The 20,489-nt window shown below is 49.9% G+C and overlaps 1 protein-coding gene across 13 annotated transcripts in view; it reads right to left on the bottom strand.

Moving 5' to 3' along the window:
- Nucleotides 1-20,489, bottom strand: part of NAV2 (neuron navigator 2) — a 421,317-nt gene that overhangs the window by 62,550 nt on the left and 338,278 nt on the right. For 8 of the 13 annotated variants that reach the window (XM_043874925.1, XM_043874913.1, XM_043874929.1 and 5 more), the window contains 6 exons: nucleotides 14,515-14,653; nucleotides 7,711-8,002; nucleotides 6,258-6,960; nucleotides 2,826-3,293; nucleotides 2,101-2,166; nucleotides 694-738 (listed from right to left, as the gene is read on the bottom strand). In XM_043874925.1, the coding sequence (XP_043730860.1) occupies nucleotides 694-738; nucleotides 2,101-2,166; nucleotides 2,826-3,293; nucleotides 6,258-6,960; nucleotides 7,711-8,002; nucleotides 14,515-14,653 (1,713 nt within the window). The remainder of the gene's footprint in view (nucleotides 1-693; nucleotides 739-2,100; nucleotides 2,167-2,825; nucleotides 3,294-6,257; nucleotides 6,961-7,710; nucleotides 8,003-14,514; nucleotides 14,654-20,489) is intronic. The other 5 variants (XM_043874946.1, XM_043874961.1, XM_043874969.1 and 2 more) reach the window with 3 other exon arrangements.

Raw genomic sequence — 20,489 nt, 5'->3', positions numbered from 1 at the left:
AATGGTGACTTATAGCATCTTGTTACACCAGGACCAGAGTCAAAAATGAGCCATCACTTATAGTGAATGAGAGGACACTCCCTCTAGGAAAGTCTTTTCTTTCTTTACGTTAAAAAAAAAAAAAAAAAAAAATGATCGCCTCATATCTTGTGAGGCATTGAAAACTGACCCAATTTTCGATCAGAATATTCAGACAAGTGCAAAGCACCTGTCCTTAGCAACTTTCTATGGGCCGAAAAGTAAAAAATCCTCAGACTGGGGGTGGGGAGGGAGGGGAATATTTCTCTTTGCTCATGTCCTGGCTGACAAATCAACATGCTACAAGTCACATCCTTTCTCTCGGAAGACAGCCCGTGGATGGAATGGTCATGGCGAAGTGATCAGCAATTAAACCCACTGGCCCCAGAGGTAGCCGTAACTGCTCTCCGGGTTTGCTCAGGGATGGCTGTCATGAGATGGTTTGACCACAGTGAGCCTGAAAGAGCACAGTCCCTGCTCAAGCAAAAGAAGCCGACAAATGGAGCGATGAGAACAGGAGGGTTGCGCGGAGAGCCGTCGTCCACAGGGTCCTGCCACGTGGGCCCAAGCGGGGACCCCCAGCCCACCCGCACCCCGATCAGCCACGAGCGAGTCACACAGCCAAGCCCCAGAGCCACAGCAGATGGCACGGATGCAAGGAGGAAACACAGATACCTGAGTCCTTTTTTAGGCAAAGTGTTCCTATCAAGGTGCGGGTCACTGTAGGAAAGTTAAAACAAACATGAGACCCTCAGGGAAGCACAAGGAGAGCAGGCAACGTGAGGTGGGAAAGGCTCGGGGGGCCAAGAGATCCGGAGGAAGAGACTCACTTCACCGGGGAGAAGTCCATTGCATGCAACACAGCCACAGCCACGGGGACAAAGGAAACCGAGGCCTGTGCTCACACCTGGGCGCCTCCAACCCCGGCATCGGGGGGCCCGAGCCGCTCGGCCCCAACTGCTCCTTCCTCTTCCCCGGGTTCAGAGCCGTACCCAGGGGCTGCCCCCACCTTGAAGCAGCGCCCAGGCCTGCCCCGGCCCGTCGCCCATCGGTACCGCCTGCGCTCAGGGCTCCCTGCACCCGTAAGCACTCTGGCCCACCCCTAGATGCCTCCGGTGATGACTTCAAGTGAAAGAAGGGACTTGTTGGACGGTTTCAAGAGGCCAGCAGTCTGCATATTTGGAATTCATCTGTAACAAGTGGATTCCGGATCCCTCTCAGCTTTCGAGGCCCTCATTGCGTGGAGCTAGAAGCTGAGCCTTGGGCAGAGCTGGGGCATGTTACAACTTGCTGGCTGACAAAGTCACAGCATTCGGATTTCCAAAGACTGAGGTTTAAAGGCTTGGTCTGTAAGTTCGACCAAAGTAAAGTTTTTGCTGTTGACACAGTGAAGAGGGTTTTTGCTAATTTTTTTTTTCCCCCTAGCATGAAACAACATCTGCTTATTATGTTTGGCCAAGCCACGGCTCCCCCCACAAATTCAAGGTCAATAATCCATCTCTGAGGCCCACCCACAGGGCAGATGGGGGCCAACAACACTCCCCATGTTCTTCTTATCTTTACAGAAAATGGGGATCCAGAACACAACAGCCCGCGAGACACAAACTGCGGCAGAGGCCTTGGAGAGGGCAAAGAGCCAGCTGCGTGGGGAGTGGGGGTGGCGGGGAGACAGAGGTGAGGGCCAAGCTGCGTGGTGGGTGGTAGGTCACGTCTGGGCCTGGAGCAGGAAGGGAGGGAGGCAAAAGGGCGGGAAGCCAGGGAGCAAGGAGCATGCCACGGGGAAAGCTGACATGCCAGTGAGAGCTTCCGCCGCCCCTTTTCAGGTGGCAGGTTTGAGGACCCTCCCCAAGCTGGGAGGGGAGGGGCCGGCCCAGTGCACCTCCACCAGAGCTGTGTGGACAGCGGAACTGACCCTCACGGGCATGTCTCGGGTTGGGGTGGGGGTCACAGACTACACCGGGGCCACGAACACAAGCGGAAGCCGCAGGCCAACAGCCTCACACAAAACATCCGGCTCGACACAGGGTGGGGCAGAGGAGACGCTAGAGGCTCGGTGGGGCCCCCGGCCTACGGTGTCATTACCTGTCCTGTTTCCGGGGCAGAGTACTCCTGCAGAACTTAGGGCTAGCGGCAGGGGAAGAGAGAGGGCTAGAAGGCCAGGCAGGTGGAAAACAAGAGAAGGAGCATTAGATGGGAAGGAAGGGAGCAGGGCGTCACACACAATGACTAGAACATTTTCCTCATTCCCAGGGCTGATACTGGCTTTCTTTCCCATGTGGAGAAGGCAGATATGTTATCACTGCTACAGTGAGATTCGAAGCTCTGAGGAAGACTCTGGGTGCGTGATTTCCTATCACTCTGCCCCGCAGCCCTTCGGTAGGAGGGTGTTTGCCACGTCGACTCAGCTGCTTAAGGAGCACCCCACCACGCACTCCGGGGACGCAGCCACCACCAATTCGGCCCACACCATTACCAGGGCAGGGAAAGAAGCAGGTGATGAACAAACAGGATAAAAAGGAAGGACCTCGCAGGTGGAATGCTGTTTTAAAAAGGAAGCATGAAATCTGCCCCCAGGAGACTTGCAGCAACTCCACGCACTGAGAGTAACCACAGTGAGAAAGATAACAGGAAGCAGAGCCCGGCTGACTCCAACCCAATCTGGCTTTCCCCCGGAGAGACACCAGTGATCGGAAAGACAGAGATCGCCCAGCAAAGGTAAACACCGCCTGGGCTTCCTAACATAATGTCTGGACTCTCGGAGGGGCGTCTCTCGGGGAGATGAAGGCAGCCAAACGCACAGCACCAACCTTTCCGACAGTGTGGTCTTCACACTGTTGGTTCTGACAAAGGGGGTGAGGGCGTCGTCCTTGGAGGCAGCGATGAGGCCCGTGGAGGAGTTGTGACTCAGCGCCCCTCCACTGCCCAGGGAGATGTCAATGGACTCGCAGCTGGTGTGGAGGCTGCTGACCGACTGGAAGCCCAGGCCGTCCTTGCTCACGGCCGAGGAGCTGCTCGCATTGGTGCCCCAGGTGAGGCTGTTGGAGGGGCCCGAGTGGGCAGAGCTGGGGCTGGAGGCCAGCGGGGACTGGGTGCTGTCCACGGTCTTACTGTAGAGAGGGCTGCTGCTCCCGCTGCTCAGGACGCCGCTGCCCGAAGGGGACTCTAAGTTACCCTGCTGGCTCAGGGTGGCATGAGGATTGGAGATGACCACCGAGTTTTTCATGTTTTCAGCTGTGGCGATGGGCACTTGCTTGGTAGGCTTCCCACCAAAGAGTCTGCGAAGAGACAAAGGGTTGTGTGGGTTGAACACACAAGGCCAGGGGGCGCTGGGCTGTCAGAGGAGGCTGGGGCACCGGAGCCAGTGACAGTCCCTGGGGAGGGAGGCGGGGTCCTTCCCAGGGCTTGAGGCAGTCCCCCTGGGAAAGGGGCAACGGGTCAGGTGCTGGCGGAGCAAAGGCTCCACCTTCAAGTTCTAGGCTGCCGCTGAGACCCTGGATCTGAGCGAAAGGGAGATGGGCAGTAATCTTCTACCAGCCTATCCTTCGCTACTTCAAGATCTTGCTTCTCTTTCTTTACATAAATAGAGTAACTAGAAAACTGCCCCTCTCCAGGAAACCTCTAGACGGGAAAAGAGCTGTCTTAATCACCGTTGTATCTGTGACCCCAGGCACAGAGCAGGCCCTTGTTTATGACAGTTCAGCTCCCAAGGATTTGGTTTCTCTGATCTCTGAGCAAACATGCAGCATCAGGAACCGGAGTCTAGATGTGGAGGCGACCTGGGCAACGTATCCTTCAGATTAATTCTCGCATGAAAGCCCGGCCTGAAGGAGGTGTCTTTTAGGGCCAGAGAGCGAGTGTTGCCCAGTGATATGCACAAACCCTTGCAGGGTTCACAAGATGTGAAGACACGCCAGGTATGAACGGTGTCTCTGTGACAGACACACAGAAACGCCCTTGCACATCATCTCCCCCACTGCTCACGACCAAAAAAGTGCTGCCAAGGACAGAGGGGACGGCAAATACTCCTCTCTTTCGTTGGCAGAGAGTTCTCTGGTAGGATGGAGAAACTACCTTAAAAGTCAAAGGACAGTCTGTGCTCTTATAACAATGGCTTTATTCCATCCACTAAAACTCTTATGAAACAGGTATCTCAGAAAAGAAATGATACCCACTACATATTACGATGACAGGTTGCCTTTCACCCAGCTAGTCAAAGTCATGTAAATTTGACCTTCTATCTTCTCTAATGGAGAAGGAAATGACAACCCACTCCATTATTCTTGCCTGGAGAATCCCATGGACAGAGGAGGCTGGCAGGCTACAGTCCACAGGGTTGCAAGAGTTGGACACAATTTAGCGACTAAACCACCACTACCATCCTCTCTAAACGGTCCTTGTTATTGTTTAGTTGCAAAGTCGTGTCCAAATCTTTTGCGACCCCTTGGACTGTAGCCCACCACACTCCTTTGCCCCTGTATCTCCCAGGTAAGAATACTGGAGTGGGTTGCCATTTCCTTCTTCAGGGAATCTTCCCACCTCAGGGATTGAACCTGCGTCTCCTGCTTGGCAGGCGGATTTTTTACCACTAAGCCACTTGGGAAGCCTAAACAGCCCTTACAAATCTCAATTACTATAGAAATAAATAAACACAATCAACCCTCACTACGATGTCTGGTGACAGAAGAAGAACACTTTCTGCCTGGTGACAGAGAAAAGAACTATTCTGTTGCAGAACCTTGGCTTTGGAGTGCTTACATACCTGCAGTGACAGGGGCCTCACTACTCCACTCCAAAGGCTAACTGGCTTCACTGCCAAGCACGTCCAGTTGTTACAAAACCAAAATCTAATCCACCTTTTCCTGATTTGTACGCATTGCTCCTAATCCTACTATATGTAACTACACAGAAAAAGTTCAATCTTTTTTCTGCTAGTCCTTCACACCATTTGAAGAGAGCTATCACACTTCACCTAAGACTCCTCTCCTTCACATTAATGCACAATGAAAGAATTCAGAACACCTTAATAATTTAGGAAAAATGTAATTGCTAGGAATGGGCTGAAAGGTGCTCAGTTCAGAGCCTAAGAAGCTGCATGCATTTTCAAGTATTCTATTACACTAGCCTCAGGGTCTAGTAAAATGCCTTTGTAGCTACTAAAGGAAATCTATAATACCAAAGAGCGAATATTACATATAATACTTGAGGCAAGAAGCAGAGAAAATTTTCATTTACAAGGCAACCTGTTAAAACAACAAAGAACAGCCCAATAGGACCTTCCCCTGAAAAAATAATCATTACTGAAATTCTAATAATCAAGTCTAGACAAAGAACAGTGAACTGCTTCATTATACCTTTCATGTGGAATGCTTCTTCTGAAAGGCTTTGCAAACATTCCTATCCATTCCCAAATATGTACATGTGCACATAAGTTTTATTTTTCCACTGCTAAATTTTCTATCCTCGGGACTTACTCTTTCCTGAAAAGGTAGGATGAACCGTGCCCTATGTGGCTGCAGTTTTAAAGATGGCCCACTGTATATTATAATGAGGCAAAAAGTTGTATAAACTGAAAGGAAATTCTATTTTTCAGAAACACTTCTGCTTTAAGAATTGTTTTTTTCTTTTCTATAAAGGAAGCTAACATTGCAGAGACTAATTTGGAATCATGCACGCAGTATAAAAAAAGTGGGGGGGATACTGGATTATTTGGGGAAAAGATCAGGCCAAGATCACTATCTGGCATAATGATGAGGAATCTGAGTTACAGCTTTAAAAAAAAAAACCTATTTTCCTTGAGCCCCTCATCTAGATCTAAGGGTGTATTAGGAACTAATCTTCGATGGTAACTAACTTTTACTTAGTTAGTACTTACTATGGGTACTTACTATGGGCTATATATGGCTACATAGATTAATGGTCGCAGGTGGGTATCATCATCCCCATTTTACAGATGAGGAAATGGAGGCAGAAGTATTAAGAGGGGTTACATGGTGGCTACATAAGGTGGACCTAGGATTCAAACGCAGGATGATTGATTTCAGAGGCTTGTGTTTTTCACACCAACACAGGAAAACACTCAGCTGACTGCAAAACTGCTGGGAGCATTCGACCAGCTTTATTCGAGGACTGAAGCAAAGAAAACCAGAGATGCTTTCAGCTAAGAAACCGGAAATTATGAATCCAGGATGCCATTCCACATCACATATTCCAGTTCCACTCAATGCCGTTTACCCACTTACCTGCGGAGCGTGGGAGAGGCCACATCAGGGTACTTGGCCCCTGGCTGGAGAGTGGCCTGAGCTGCACCAGACACAGGCTGGGGTGCCGGGTTCACCTTCACCGAGTTACAGGAAGCCACGCTCTCGTTGTCGGAAGAGATGCTTTTCTCCTTATCGGTCTGGTTGACCAGACCTGGCAGGGAGCTGCCCAGGGCTGTTTTGGAAGGCTCCCTCAGCTTGGGCACCGGCAGGCCTGCTGACTTGCTGCTGATGTTGGAATCTATGCTGCTGGTACTAGACCTGTTCCCGGCCCCGTTCCGGCTGGTGGACTTACTGGGCCTTGGCAGACTCCGGTACTGTAAGTTCGTCCGGGAGCTGAGAGACAGATACCCATCGTCCTGATTCTGAGCCCCATCCATGCTTGTCTTCCGACCGGTGGACCGACCGACAAGCGCGGATGACTTTGGGATTTTGCCCAGTGTGGCCGACCGGCTGGTGACAGTGGCCCCGCTGGCTGTGATCATGGCCAGACCAGCGGCAGAGCCACTCTGCTTCTTGAACCCAAAGCTGTTGGTGTTGGCGGCGGGCGTTCTGGAGCTGCTGGGGAGGGGCTTCTTGGATTCATCACCACTGCTGCGGCCGGCATCTGATGGGGAGCGCTTCACCTGGGCAGCTTTGGGCGACAGCCTTCCTTTCTCGGACACTTTTGCATCGTCTGTTTTTCCTACGACAGAAATCAGCAAAGTTAGCCTGCAAATTAAGAAGCCAGCTCAGTCAACTCAGACTATTTAAAATTCTCCCCTACTCCAAAGAACTACTTTGCTTTCTCCTGGGGGGAAGCAGTCCCCTTGGGAGACAGAGGAGAGAGCTTTTTATAAAGATAATCTCATCTACTACTGTCACCATGGGTCTTTAGAGATGTCAGTGATTTTCCTTATTTGCAAAGCAGTCTACATTTACCCAGAATAGAGCAAAGCCAGCCAATCACTGACACGTCTGGGAAGGACACCTTGTCTTTTACTGACCATTCTCCCTCTATCCACTAAAAAGCTGTCCCTAACATTTTCAGTGGGTATCCTACCTTCCTGCAAAAACTCTGCCCTTGTTTATACATATCCTTAAATCACGGGCAATATCGACTCAGCATATCAATAGCTCATAACCACGTGCCCTTGAATAGTCTTCACTGGGTATGCTAACTCGGAGCCTGCCCATGCTTCAACCAATTGAACATGTCTCGGCAGCTGAACCGTCTTCAGACTTCAAGAGGCTCTCATGCTCACAAATTTTCACTTGGATAAAGGCAAAGATATGAATCTTTCTGAAAGCTGGCTAAGAGCAGAGTCTAAACCCCAAGAAGTAATACCTGAGCATTTACAGGGACTTGAAAACGTCAAGCCCTGCTAGCGTGACTGCTTTTCCGGTTTTGAAACTGACAAGTGTACATGCAAGACAGCGCGCGCCTCTGACTCACCAGTTCCGGGGGTCTTGAGTGTGCCTGCCGGGGCAGCTGGCTTCGTCCTCGGCATGGTGATGCCAACCTGAGCCGTCATGCCTCGCCGCCACGAACCTGTCTGTGAGATGACGGGGTTCTTCTTGCCTGACGTGCTTTTGTCAGACTCATCAGACACGTCAGACGGATTCCGCCTCCACTTCGACCCTGGCTCCATCTTTATGCCGCTGTCTGAGCCCCCATCTGACTTCTTGACATCCTCGCTGGACCACAGGGAACTCCTCTCCACCTGTGAGTGTTTCTCGGCGTCAGTCTGTGAAGGACACCCTCTGAATCAGTCTTTCTCAAACCCCGGGCTACGGAGCCCCTCACTCTGGAGCAAAAAGGCCCATGCCCTGGACAAGTGAGGGGAAAAATAACAGATGCCCACTTTAAAATATTTAAGCCTTTATACTGGTTATCTTGTTAGGAAGCCTGATTTGTTGGGTCCAAGGAAAGTGAAGAATACGAAAATGTCCAAGAAGGGAGTGAGGGAGGAGAGGAAAAGGAGGCAGAGGAAAAAGAGGGAAAGATTGCCATGCAGGAGAACCAGGAGACAGGGCTGTGGCAAGAATTCAGCCCCCCAGCTCTGCTCCTTGGCGACATGCCTCCTCTCACTCTGGCAGCCCGAGCTCTCTGCAGCTCCCAGCCCCGCAGCCCAGGTCTCCTTTGTTCTGCCGGCTCCTGAGCACCACAGTCTATCACATGGCGAGTCTAACACACGGAGAGTCTAACACAGACAGCGAGGAGAGACTGAGGCTGCTAGCTCCCCTCAAATAAGGGACAGAGAGGGGCTGAGAAGTCACATCCCAGGGTGCTAAAAGGCAGAGGGTGCCTGCTCCCAGCCCAGCTCCATCCATCTGCCACGGCTTGCTCCTCTTGTGGGATTCTGTGCGGACAGGGGATATAATTAGCCAGCTTTCTTTGGAAGAGGCCTGACCTCCTGGCCATGGAGCCCAGGAGGGGACAGAAGTGTGATGTTAATGATTTGCTGCAGTTAAAAGGCGTAACTTGCTAACCAGAAAGAAAGCTCTGGGGGCCTGCCTCGGGGTTGGGACCAGCCCGAGCAGATTTCAGCAGGGAGAAAAGCAGGGCACCGACCAGGGTAGGGAGCGGAGGTCAGCAACACTGGGGGTGGCTCCCCTGAGAAACAAGTCCCATACGTGCCATACTTCACAACCAAGAGCGGGCAACATCTGCAGGGAAGGAAATCTAAATGACCCCCTGGCCAGAATCTGGCCTGATGCCTGTCACTCGAGATCGGTACTGATCCTCCAGGGAACACACTGGCTGAATGGGAACAAAGCTCCATACAGACAAGCAGCCCAAGTTCAACCACCTCTCTCCCTCTGCCATCTCCCGGGTGCCTCCGGTTACTCGACCATTCTTCAAACGTGCTGAAGTTCTCGCTCGGTACGAGGCACAGAGAGAGGAGGACAGACACATTCCTGGGCTGTAAGAAGCTCGTCATTCAGCTGTGGCAAGGGACACAGACAGAGGTGTGCCCACAGCAGATGAGCTCGATCAAGGCTTGATGATTAAATGAGCGAAATCAGTGAACACACGCTTCTCGAGCGATCGCATGCTTTAACAAAATGACCTCATCTAATCCCGACCTCCACCTGGTCAAGGAGGGTAAGCAGGTAAGTATTATAGGACTGTCTTCATCTTCATCAGTTTTACAGAGGAGCAGAAACTCATGGGACTTGCTCCATGTCCCAAGCACCCCGGCCTGTGGTCCTTCCCCTCAACCTTCCAGTGTATTCATTCAACCAGAATTTCCTCCATACCCGTGGTTTGCCAGGCACCATGGTGGGTCTGAAGGTCTGTGAGTAAGATTGGATCTCATCTCTTCTGAAGCTTATGATCCAGTGAAAGAGGCAGGGCTTGGAAATATACGATAAATAAATGGAAAAGGACAAAGAGTCTGAGAGAGAATTACAAGCACTGATGTAATTTAGATTATGACGATGGGGATAGGGAATGGTAGTTTGGTAGGGCCTTTTTGAAGATGTGTCCTAAAGAATGAACAGAAACTTACTGAGAGAAGAGTTAAAGGGAAGGGCATGCCAGGTAGGGGGAAGAGTACATGCAAAGGTCCTGAGGCAGAAAATATCTTGGCTTTGGAAACATTCACTCAACAAATATTTACTTGATACCACTATGTATCAAGCAAGTTTTTAGGTACCAGAAATACTATACTTAATGAGAACAAAGTACAAATCATTAACCTCCTGGAGCTTATGTTCAAATACATTCTAACACATTCTTTTATACACTAAGAGGTACTGAAAACTTAGCACAAACTACATCCTGGGGGTACTGCATTAATTATTCTTTTAATGTTCCTATACCTTATTTTTCCTGATCAAATTGCAGTGATGCTAATAGCAATAGCAATAACAATTAAAATTTATTACGCATTTACTGTGTGCTAGCACTGGGCTAAAGTGCTTTACATGTATCATTTAATCTTCACCAAAAAAAACCTGTGAGGAAGTTTCAGTTCATGAGAAAGCTGAGGCACAGAGTGGAAAAGAAGACTGCCCAAGACCACACAGTGCAAGGATTCTGGGGAGCCTGCGTGCAGAGCCCATATTTTAGCCACCAAGCTATGCTGCCTTCACAAAGGATAAGCCCAAGGACGAGAGGATGCTGCATGGTCAGGGCGCCTAATACAATACCTACTCTGAAAAAAATTTTCTTTCCATCCTGGTTGGTCAGTGGTTCCCCAAGTCTGATTCTCGAGCAGCTCCCGCCGCTGGGTGGGACCCCCAGAATTCTGATTCCCTACCAATGGCAGAGAGAGTGCACACACGCCCAGTCTGACTACAGCTTGAATACCCCTCTGGAAAGAACAATCATCCAACCATCACAGCCCCAACAACACGGTCCAGGGCGGAAGCTATCCCAGGTGCTCTCTGCACTGTAGCACGTGCCCCGGGACACTATGCTGGCTTTGAGTTCACATCCCCTCCTGAGCTCTGGGCCAGATCACGTGGTGGCACCAGGAGGGATAAAAAGATGAAGAAGGGCCAGCCTCTCTGTGCCAGAGCTTAACACAGGAGGGCCAGCAAGACGGCCACGTGGGGATGCACTCTCCGTTTGCCAACTGTTCTCTTCTCCAACGGTACCCCCTTTCTGTAGATTTCCCTACTGCCCCGACCTGCAAGTCCACTTACTCATTCAATAGTCAAGAGGGAAGCGGAGAGACAGTCACATTCAAGGAGGAAGAGGGCCTGGAAGATGGGAGAGTTCTTCCCGAGAGCCTGGGCTCCTCAGGGACTGCGGGGATGGGGTCAGTCTCCTGAGTGAGAGAGTGGAACCCAGGCACTGGGGAGTGAGGTACAGCCGTGGGGGGGAAACAGGGCCTTGGGCTCTGACAGACTTGTTCAAGGACTAGCTACTGCCCGTCCTGTGTGGTGTGTGACCCTGGAGGAAGTGGCCAAACTTCTCTGAGATTGCAATCTTGTGCGTGCAACAGGGATGGTAGTCAGACAGGCATCTCAGAGAGCTGACAGTGGTTGGCACAAGCTCAGTGTGGAGGACCAAGAGTAGCTTTCCATCACCAAGTGTCCCGCCTCTGAAAATCTCCAGCACTTTAACATTTAACCTATTTTAGTCTTGCATGAAGGTAAATAGGGAATTTGTCTTTCTATTATTAAGTCTGTCTCTAAAAAAGCATGTTCAGATAAAGTATGTCTGTATCTCTCTCACACTCAACTTTCAAGATAAGTCTTAATTACTGTGATTTTTTTATGGACGAGGAGGCAGAGGCTTGGAGAGGTTGAGCTCATCCAAGGATGTCACAGAGCTGGGAGCTCAACCCTGACTTCAAGCCCATGTTTTTTCCCGTCACCACAAGCAGCCTCCCCACCTTTCCTGGAGAAAGTCGATCAAGAGGCGGTCAGAGCTCAGGCCAGGGGATTCTCTGCCTAGCACACTGAGGAGCGGGGAGCAGAGGTCAGTGCTGGGTGTCCCCATCGTGTGGGGACACGTGGGCCCCCATCAAAGACCGTCCCAGTGCTCCTGAGCACCCTGGAGGAAACACAGACAAAGGGGACTTCCATCCCCGAGGATCGCTCCTCCGGTACCCGGCTCCTCTCTCACACAGCTAAACGAGGCTGCCGCTTAGGCTTCCAGGTGATAGCTTCCCTGTTCCTTAGATGTTGGCTGGTCCTCAGAGGCTTTTCATACATGAAAACCTAGGCAGGCCAACCTGTCCTCAACCTGCTTTCCCGACACATCGGACCACTTCTCCCTGCCTCTGTGTGTCTTGCCGGGGACGGTCTGTGCTGCCCTGGAACCTGACGGGAACCTGAATGAGCCCTGGGAGGATGGTAGCACACACTTTCCCACTGCCTGACGCTGCCTGGAGAGGAGCAGTGATCCTCAGCCATCCTGAGAGTGGTACAGGGGAGGAGGAGAGAAGGAGGCAATCTATGTGGATCACATACTCAGGGATGCGCCCTGGACAGGAACAAAGGGATACCAAATAAACCAGCTCAATAGGAATTGTAGTAACTATGGGTGCAAGTCTACATTTTATTCTGGTATCTACTTAATTTTATTCAACTATTTTAAACTCAGGTTGTTTTACAGCAAAAAATAAATAAATAAACCAGTCCAATGAATAGTAAACACCTTAAAAGCCCTTGACATTAACTTTCTGCTCTTGATCAAAAGATATGCTTGTGTCATATTCTTGAAGCTTTTCTGACATAACCTTTGCTAGATGAAAGCAAAGAGCTGGTCAGAGAGGAGGGGGCCTTGGCATTAACCAAATTCAAATGCATCGTTTGTAAACCCCAGATGTTTACTCTGTGTCAGTGTGGAAAATAGATTCTAATTCCAGCTCTGTGGGAAGGGAACAAAGACAAGGAGATTGTTCTGACTGTGTTTTGTTGGCTCAGTGAACATCTCAGGAGCAAGCTTCTTCCTGCTTTGCAAGTGAGCAAATCTATTTTACAAATCTTTTTCTCTCTCTGTCTCTGTCTGTCTTTCCTTCTCTCTCAGTTCCACAGCTCAGTATCTAAGGACAGTCTAGAAGCTTGATTGTGATTACCTTGAAACTAGAAGGAGTCTCAAAAAATTCATTTAGTGTCCACAAAGGAAGGAAAAGGGTAGGTATTATAACATTTGGCAAGTGGTAGGAACACAGTCTAGCTTGGTGTCTTTAATCTGTATCTAATAACTAATTAAACATTCATCACTTGGGTGGTATGGCTAGGTTTTTTTAATCAACTTTTTAAAATTGAGGTATACCATTCATACACTAAATGTACACATCTTAAGTATATAACTTGAAGAAATTTTATGAAACTAACATATTTACATAAGGACCACTCAGATTAAGACATGGAACATTTCAGCACTGCCTCCCCAAACCTTTATGCTTCCTTTCATTTAGGCAGCTTTTTTTTTTTTTCCTTAACAACCACTATAAGCCTCCCTCGTTCACCAACAATAATTAGAAACTCAGGCCAAAAATGAAAACTCAAGAAGCCATAGGCAATCCCAGAAGCAACACCTCACAGATTTCATCAGGCGGTCTATGTTTACATTTCTGTGGGACAGAATTACTCCCACACTCTGACACATCCTTTATTTAGCCTTGTCCTCAAAGAAAAAGATACCTTTGAAAGCAGAGAGACTCTGAAAGAGGCTCCTATCTGTCCAGAGGGAGAAACAGCAGAGAAAGGAAGTGGATATGAAAGGAAGGGAGCGAAAGAAGGGGGGACGTGCCAGCCCTGCCCTCACAAGGCCCCTCGGGGAGACTCTGTCCCTACCGGACCTTCACAGGGGTTCCCCTGAGGCCGCAGCCCCCACAGGTGGGAGGGACTCATCATGAAAAGGATTCCAGCCCCTGCGTTCCCATGTCACCCCGGCCGGTCAGTCCCAACGCGAGCGACCAGGCGTGAGGATGGTAACTTCGCTTGTCCACTAGTAAAATGGGCTTATTAGAACCAACCCCTCTGACCGCGAAGGGATGCTGTGAACGCAAACACACATGCCCACACAAAACTGCTCTGGAAGCACTGCCTCTGCAGGGATGAAGCCTCCGTGACTCGGCACAGTTAGGTAGGGTGCAGCTGGCCGACACCCTGGGGCACGGGCGCCCTGTCCAAAGTGCGTGTGGGGGGGGGGGGGAGGGGGGACACTTGGACACTTGCTGGTTGTGGAGAATGCAGACTCAAAGGGGCAATACTGTCTGATTTTTCAAGAGAAATCAGAAGCTCACTTTTTATGTGAAATAATGAACTTACAAGAACTTGAGAGATACTGTGGGCCAAATAAAACACACTGGCAGGATAGGACCCACAGATCAACAGTTCCCAACCTCTGGTTGGTACGTACTGGTCTTCTGGGGCCAGGGCTGTAACCCTGCTCCCACCCCGTGGCTCTCGAGGCCCATACCTGTGCTGTGGACATACATTCCATGCTAAGAATGGCCAATGGAGCCCAATATTCCTGTTGTTGTTGTTGTTTTCTAAACAGATGATAGAAGTGAGTTCCAGGAAGGAAAGGTGATTTTTGCCAAGGCCACCACCATGAGAGCAGCGCGTCCCCCCCTCTCCTATTCCGAGCACCCCACTGCCCACCCCCCTCGCCCTGCAGGGAGAAGACACAGTCAGGAGACAAGAGAACAGGCAGTGAGCAGGAGGCTGGGCCTCATCTCACGGAGCTGGGGACTCTGCCCGCCCTAAATGGCTCGCTTGGCCCACAAGCCCAAGGCTCTCCACTGGCAGGGGCCTTGGGAGGAGCCTGGGAGGCCCCGTTCCTCACCTGCACGTCCAGGTTCTTGCGAGAGGAGGCAGGCGTGTTGGCATAGGAGCTGATGGAGGAGCTGGTGTTGATGTCATCCGTGCTGAGGTTGTCTATGGTGTCACTGATCCCGCTGCTGACGGAGCTGCTGTCATCCCAGCTGCCAAGACAAAGACACCCTGAGCACGTCACGCCGCACCAGCTCAGCCTGACGACACAGACAGACGCGCACCGCCCCCGAGGGCTCCTGGTGCACAAAGCCCCAGACACAGCTCCTTCGCCTCTAACGTGACTCATCTTCAAGGGGGACATCCAACTGTTTCCGTCTGGCAGCTGGGGAAGTGGTTGATAGGTGTCTTCCCCTAAAAGGTGGTGCTTTCCTGAGCAGAGGTGACTAAACACATACACACTACCTACCCCATCCTCAACATCACCTGGGGAGCTTTCAAAAGCCAAGGGCTACCTCCAGAGACAGGGGAGGAGCAGGGGGTTTGGGGACTGGAGCAGAAAGTGGGCAGGGAATGAATCATCAGGAGTGTCCTCCCTGCGACTCGGAGGGGGAAGAAGAGCTGCTGTCGGGATTCTCTGGACCCCAGTCCTGGCCAAGAGAAGGGAAGTGCAAAAATCAGCAGAAACCCACCAACTCTATTGGCAGTTCTAATAACTGGAGACGGGAATGGCAATCCACTCCAGTATTCTTGCCTGGAGAATCCCATGGGCAGAGAAGCCTGGCGGGCTATAGTCCGTGGGGTCGCAAAGAGTCGGACATGACTGAGCAGCTAACACAACACACACAACTCTAATAATACCTCAAGATGCATCAAAAATTTCTTCCTTCATTTCTGCATCCTTCATTCCTCAATCCTCAACCCATCAAGACCCTCATCCCCCACCACTCAAGTCAAATCTCCAAGCAATGATTCTTCTTTTTCCTTCTACCACCTCCTGCTTCCCAAGGCCAAGACATTCGGGCTGCCCCGGTCCCCCTGCCTCTCTCGCAGAGTCTCTCCCAGTGTTCACGGCTCTCCCCGCCCCTGCGCCCTGAGGTTCTGGCTGCTTCTGCCCTGCCTGGGGACTGCCAACAGGCCAGCTGGGCTCCGGGCTCCTCTTCTGGTCCCCAACCATCTAGTCTCCCCGCAGCAGCCAGAACGGTCTCTGGGAAACACAAGTCAGATCTATTGCGCCGCTGCTTCAGATCCCTCAGGGCTTCTCAGGACTCCTTACTCTGGGCCTCAAGACCCTGTGATCCAGCCCTTCCTCCAGTCAATCCTGCAAGGCCGCCCGGCTTTATCGCTCACCAGCTCTGGGTTTTCGCCTTCAAGGCTTCGCATTTACCGTACCTCTTCCTGAACACCCGTCCCCCCTCCTCATCTGAAGACTCACCTCCCCAGAAAGGCCTTCCCTGGTCCCTCTATCCATAGTGCCCCCTCCTCCCACCCTCTCCCGATCCCCGGCATCAAGCCTGGTTGCAGGGTGATAGATACACAGCAGGTGCTCAATAAATACCTGCTGATTGAGACACACAGAGTGGGAAGCTGAGGAACCTATAAAGTAAGCTTCCAGCATAAACTGTGACAATCCTCTACTTGCCAGAGAGGAGTAAGTATTAACCATGTTTCCAGGGTACACGTAGAGAAACCAAGGCTGAGAAAGCTACGACACCTCACCCAAGGTCAGACAGCAAGACGGGCAGGACCTGAATCCAGCTGCCCCGACTCCAGATGCACCCTCTTTCCTGTGATGACACACGGCTCTCTATTACGTCCATTTTCAGTGCACACGGGCACACGACACGGCCCGCTTCCGCAGGAGGAAGGCCAGGCTCGGGAGGCTGGTGTGTCACGGAGCAGGAGGGGCAGGGCCAATACCTACGTCCGGGGCTGTGTGATGACAAAGTGCTGACTTTACCACATTTCTCCACCACTCAGCCCTCCACAGGGAGCCATCCCTCACCAAAAGGCCCGCACAATGGCACTCTGACGCCTCAGAATGCCAGTGTCAGAACAACTCCACTCCTGCGTATACATCCAGAAAAACAAACATAGTAATGCGAAAAGATACATGCATCCCAATAAGGCTGCATTATTTATAACTGTCAAGATACGGAAGCAACCTAAGTGTCCATCAACAGATCAATGGATAAAGAAGATGTGGTATATATACACAAGGGAATATTACTCAGCCATAAAAAAAGAATGAAAATTTGCGATTTGCAACATGGATGGGCTTGGAGGGCATTATGTTTAGTGAAATAAGTCAGACAGAGAAAGACAAATAATATATAATATCTCTTACATGTGGAATCTAACAAAATACAGCAAAGTGTTGAATGTAACAAAACAGGAATAGACTCACAGAACAAATGAGTGGTCACCAGTGAGGAGAGGGGAGTAGGAGAAGGCGCACGATGGGGGTGGGGGATTAAGAGGTACAAACTATGTATAAAATACATAAACTACAAGGATATATTGTACAGCACAGGGAACACAGCCAACATTGAATAATAACTATAAATGGAGTATAATCTTTAAAAACTGTGGCATACATTATATATATATGCATATATACACACATACACAAACAAAAAGAAATGCCCCTGTCTGAGATTTAGAAAGTCAGAAGCACCCCAAACCAACACTCCCAAGTAATGAAAAGGAAGTTCTAGTTTGTTCCACCAGCTCATAGGATGCCTGTCTGAGCTCTGCTGATCAGGCAGGAAGACGAAGCTTAGTGGAAACCTGTTTTCATCACCTTTCCCTTCAGCCCACCAATTTGGCTTCCAAAGCCCACCTGGAGGGTCCCACACAAGTGCAGGGGAAACACGTGAAGGTGGTTCTCAAGCGGGGAGGATAAAGGGAGGCAGTGTGAGGGCTCATGAAGAGGCTTACTAAGGATGAATTCACAGGGAACTGCAGTTCCAGGTCTTAACCAACTTCCTGCCTGTGATTCCACTGGCTTGGCCCAGCCTCCATCCGGTTCCAAATCCTCCTTTAAGGCCTTCTCCAAACATTCCGGCCCACCCTGAGAATCCCCTCCTCTGAATTCACAGTCTTCCGCATTTGGGTTCATTCTGTACACCCTTGCAGTTTTCCAGTCGTTCTCTCTGTGACGGCCTGTCCTACTTTCCAAGCACCTGCAGGGACCTGCCTGGTGACAGTAAGCAGTGCATCTCGTGTGCCAGGCATCATGCCAGGTGCTTCCGATATGTCGTTTCTACCTCCGCTCTGCACATCACACCTGCAAGGGACCCGTCCTCCTCCCCAGTTGACGGGTGAAGGGACCAAGGCTGAAAGAAGGAGTATCTTGCCCAGTGCCCTGCTTCAGTCCACGTTGGAATTGGGTTTAAGGCAGAACTGTCTAATTTCAGAACGTGTGCTCCCTCTGGCCTGCATCACCCGGCCATTCGTTGAGCACTGGCCACGTGCCCACTCTTCTGTACCTGCACGTACTCTCAGCCACGTTCCTATTCCCTCATAAGTGGCTTTGCTTGCTAATGAGGACACAGGCTTTGAGAGTGCCGTCCAGGGCTCTCAGCAAGTGCAGGGCAGGGCTGGCCGGGAAACTCTCCCCGACCCCGCTGCCCACCCTCCCCACCACCACCTCCAGGGCAGTGGCACAGCAGCAATGCCAGCCTCCCCATCCCCATCTCCAGGCACACGGCCTGTGTTTACTGAACAAGTTCTGATGCAAAGGCAGCCCCAGCCGGGGATTCTGAGCCCGGTTCCCTCCCACCCTGTCCTCTGACATGTCACACAACCTCTGTGCCTCAGTCGCTTTATGGGTGACACGCGGATGTGGATGACACGACCTAGGCTGGCAATCGTGTAAGGCTCTGCTGGGGAAAGGGTGACATCACAGATGGAAAAAGACTCCGACCACTCTCATGATGAGAAGAAAATCCCGTGTCTTTAATTGCATCTGCTCTCCGGGGTTAGCCATTTAATGTATCTGAAATTTCCTATAATCCAAGGATGAAGAAAGAAGACGTGCAGAAGAGGAGCGTGGCTGGAGAGGAGGAAGGAGGGAAGTTAGTAACAGATGCCCACGAATCCAAGCTCCAGGTTCTCTTGCTTGGAAATTGTACCCGCTCTTCCTCTGTGCCCTCCGAACACTGAGATACTGTTGAAGACGGACATGTGGTACTTCTCACACACATGATTCTTCCCATATCTGTGCACAGAGCATCATGGGGCCACCCTGAGTTGATAGGGGTCCTAGCAACTGAGTCAGCCCGGAAGGGGCAAATCAAGGATCTACCCCACAGAAAAGTGGGCGTGGGGAGACCGAGGAGGAGGATGAAGGAACAAGGACACGAGAGAAGTCTATGCTGAGCATGAGCTGCCTTGGGGTCCCCAGTGCTGTCTGTGCGCCAGAAACAACAGCTGTCCCCGAGCTCAGAAAACTAGCCATGTCTCCCTCACTTCTGGCTCTTTGGGGACACAGGTGAATCTCTCTAGATGTAAAATCATTTAGCTCTAACTTGTCCCTTCCCTAAAATTCAGGATATTCTAAATGTTCCTGGGCCACCAAGATCACTCCTTGGTTAGGGAGTTCCAAGGAGCATCCTAAGGAAAACTAGTCCCATAAGATGCTCTGTGATAACAACGTGGTCCCAGCAAGAGAATGTATGGTATGCCAGCCCCCTCTCAGAGATTCAAGTTGCCCATGAACTTCTTCTAAAGTGCTGGCATGATCTCTTTAACATTGCCTAAAAGAGCACTCCTCACATGGGAGATGCTGAGAATAACACACACTCTGGAAGAAAAGCAAAGGAAGCCTAAAGCTGTCGCTGGGCTCTTCATCCTTGGCTGCCTAAGAAGGCAGCTAGCAGGGAGGGAGGGAAGCAGAAGCAAGAGCAATGACATCACATGAGCTCCTGCATCCAGCCAGATCAGAAGTCAGAAGCCACCTCTGGGAGACCGAACAGTGAGATCTAATAAATTTCTTTCTTTTACTCAAAACTAGCTTGCTTATGCTTTTGTCACTTGGTACACTGGTGCTAACTAATGGGGGATTGCAATTTGTTTGTAAAATGATTCCAGACATGTGGCTGAGAGTCAGATGGGAAAAATGTGGAAAGCATGCAGAATTCATTCAGGCAGTAAGAACATTAGTTGAATCCAATCAAGTGGCAAAGGAAATTAGGTACAACGTGGGACGGGGTACAAGCCTGTTGACCCAAGTCAGGCGATAAATGTTGAAAGAGGTTACAAAACCTGATTATGACTGAAATTTGAAAGAAACTCAGAGGGTTTGGGTTTGCAGTGTGGTGACACAAAATTTCAGTGAACAGGCTCAAGAGACGGAAAGAACTACAGTGCACTCAGCCATGACCCCAGAAGAATCATTCTGGAATATGGTTTGGCCATTTCTGCACCCTGCTCTTGAATCTGATTGTGAAAAACTACGTGATGGTTTTGAGCCCACTCGACAGGATGAACTTCCTCCCCTCAGTGGGGAGTAAAGTGATTTTAAATCCTTGGAACGGTTTAAAAAGATGAAGGGAAATAATGAAATAAATCCTGATATTAATGCTTAATTTTATAGAGTAAAAGCTTGGTGATCATTGGGATAATCTATATAATTTATACTATTTTTAAAAATATATGGCATGTTACAGAATCTAAAAATGTCTTGTGCTTCAAATCTAAATGAGTACTGATTTTTCATTTGAAATTTTTAAGATGAAAGATTTAAGAATTGGATTCAGACTGTAAAAAGAATTGAAGTGTTTTGGACAAACTGAAGTTACAAATGTCATAAGTTATTTGACTTGAAAAGGCTGTTTAAGTGCTTAGAAAGATTTTGCTTGTTAGGCTACTAAAGTCTATCTAATCCAACATTTGAAGAACTTGAGGAAGCCAGGTATGTTAAGTTTACAAATGTGATCTAAAATATTTCAGGAAATTTATCCAGATTCACAAATAGTACTAATTAGTCAAATACAATTTGTTAAGTTTGAATAAATAAAGCACTAATCAAAATAATAGGTGGAA

Source organism: Cervus elaphus, chromosome 2 (assembly GCF_910594005.1).
Source record: "Cervus elaphus chromosome 2, mCerEla1.1, whole genome shotgun sequence".
NCBI classification, from domain to species: Eukaryota; Metazoa; Chordata; class Mammalia; order Artiodactyla; family Cervidae; genus Cervus; species Cervus elaphus.
The sequence above is the reverse complement of the archived record's forward strand: the minus strand, read 5'-3'. Positions and strand labels throughout refer to the sequence as shown.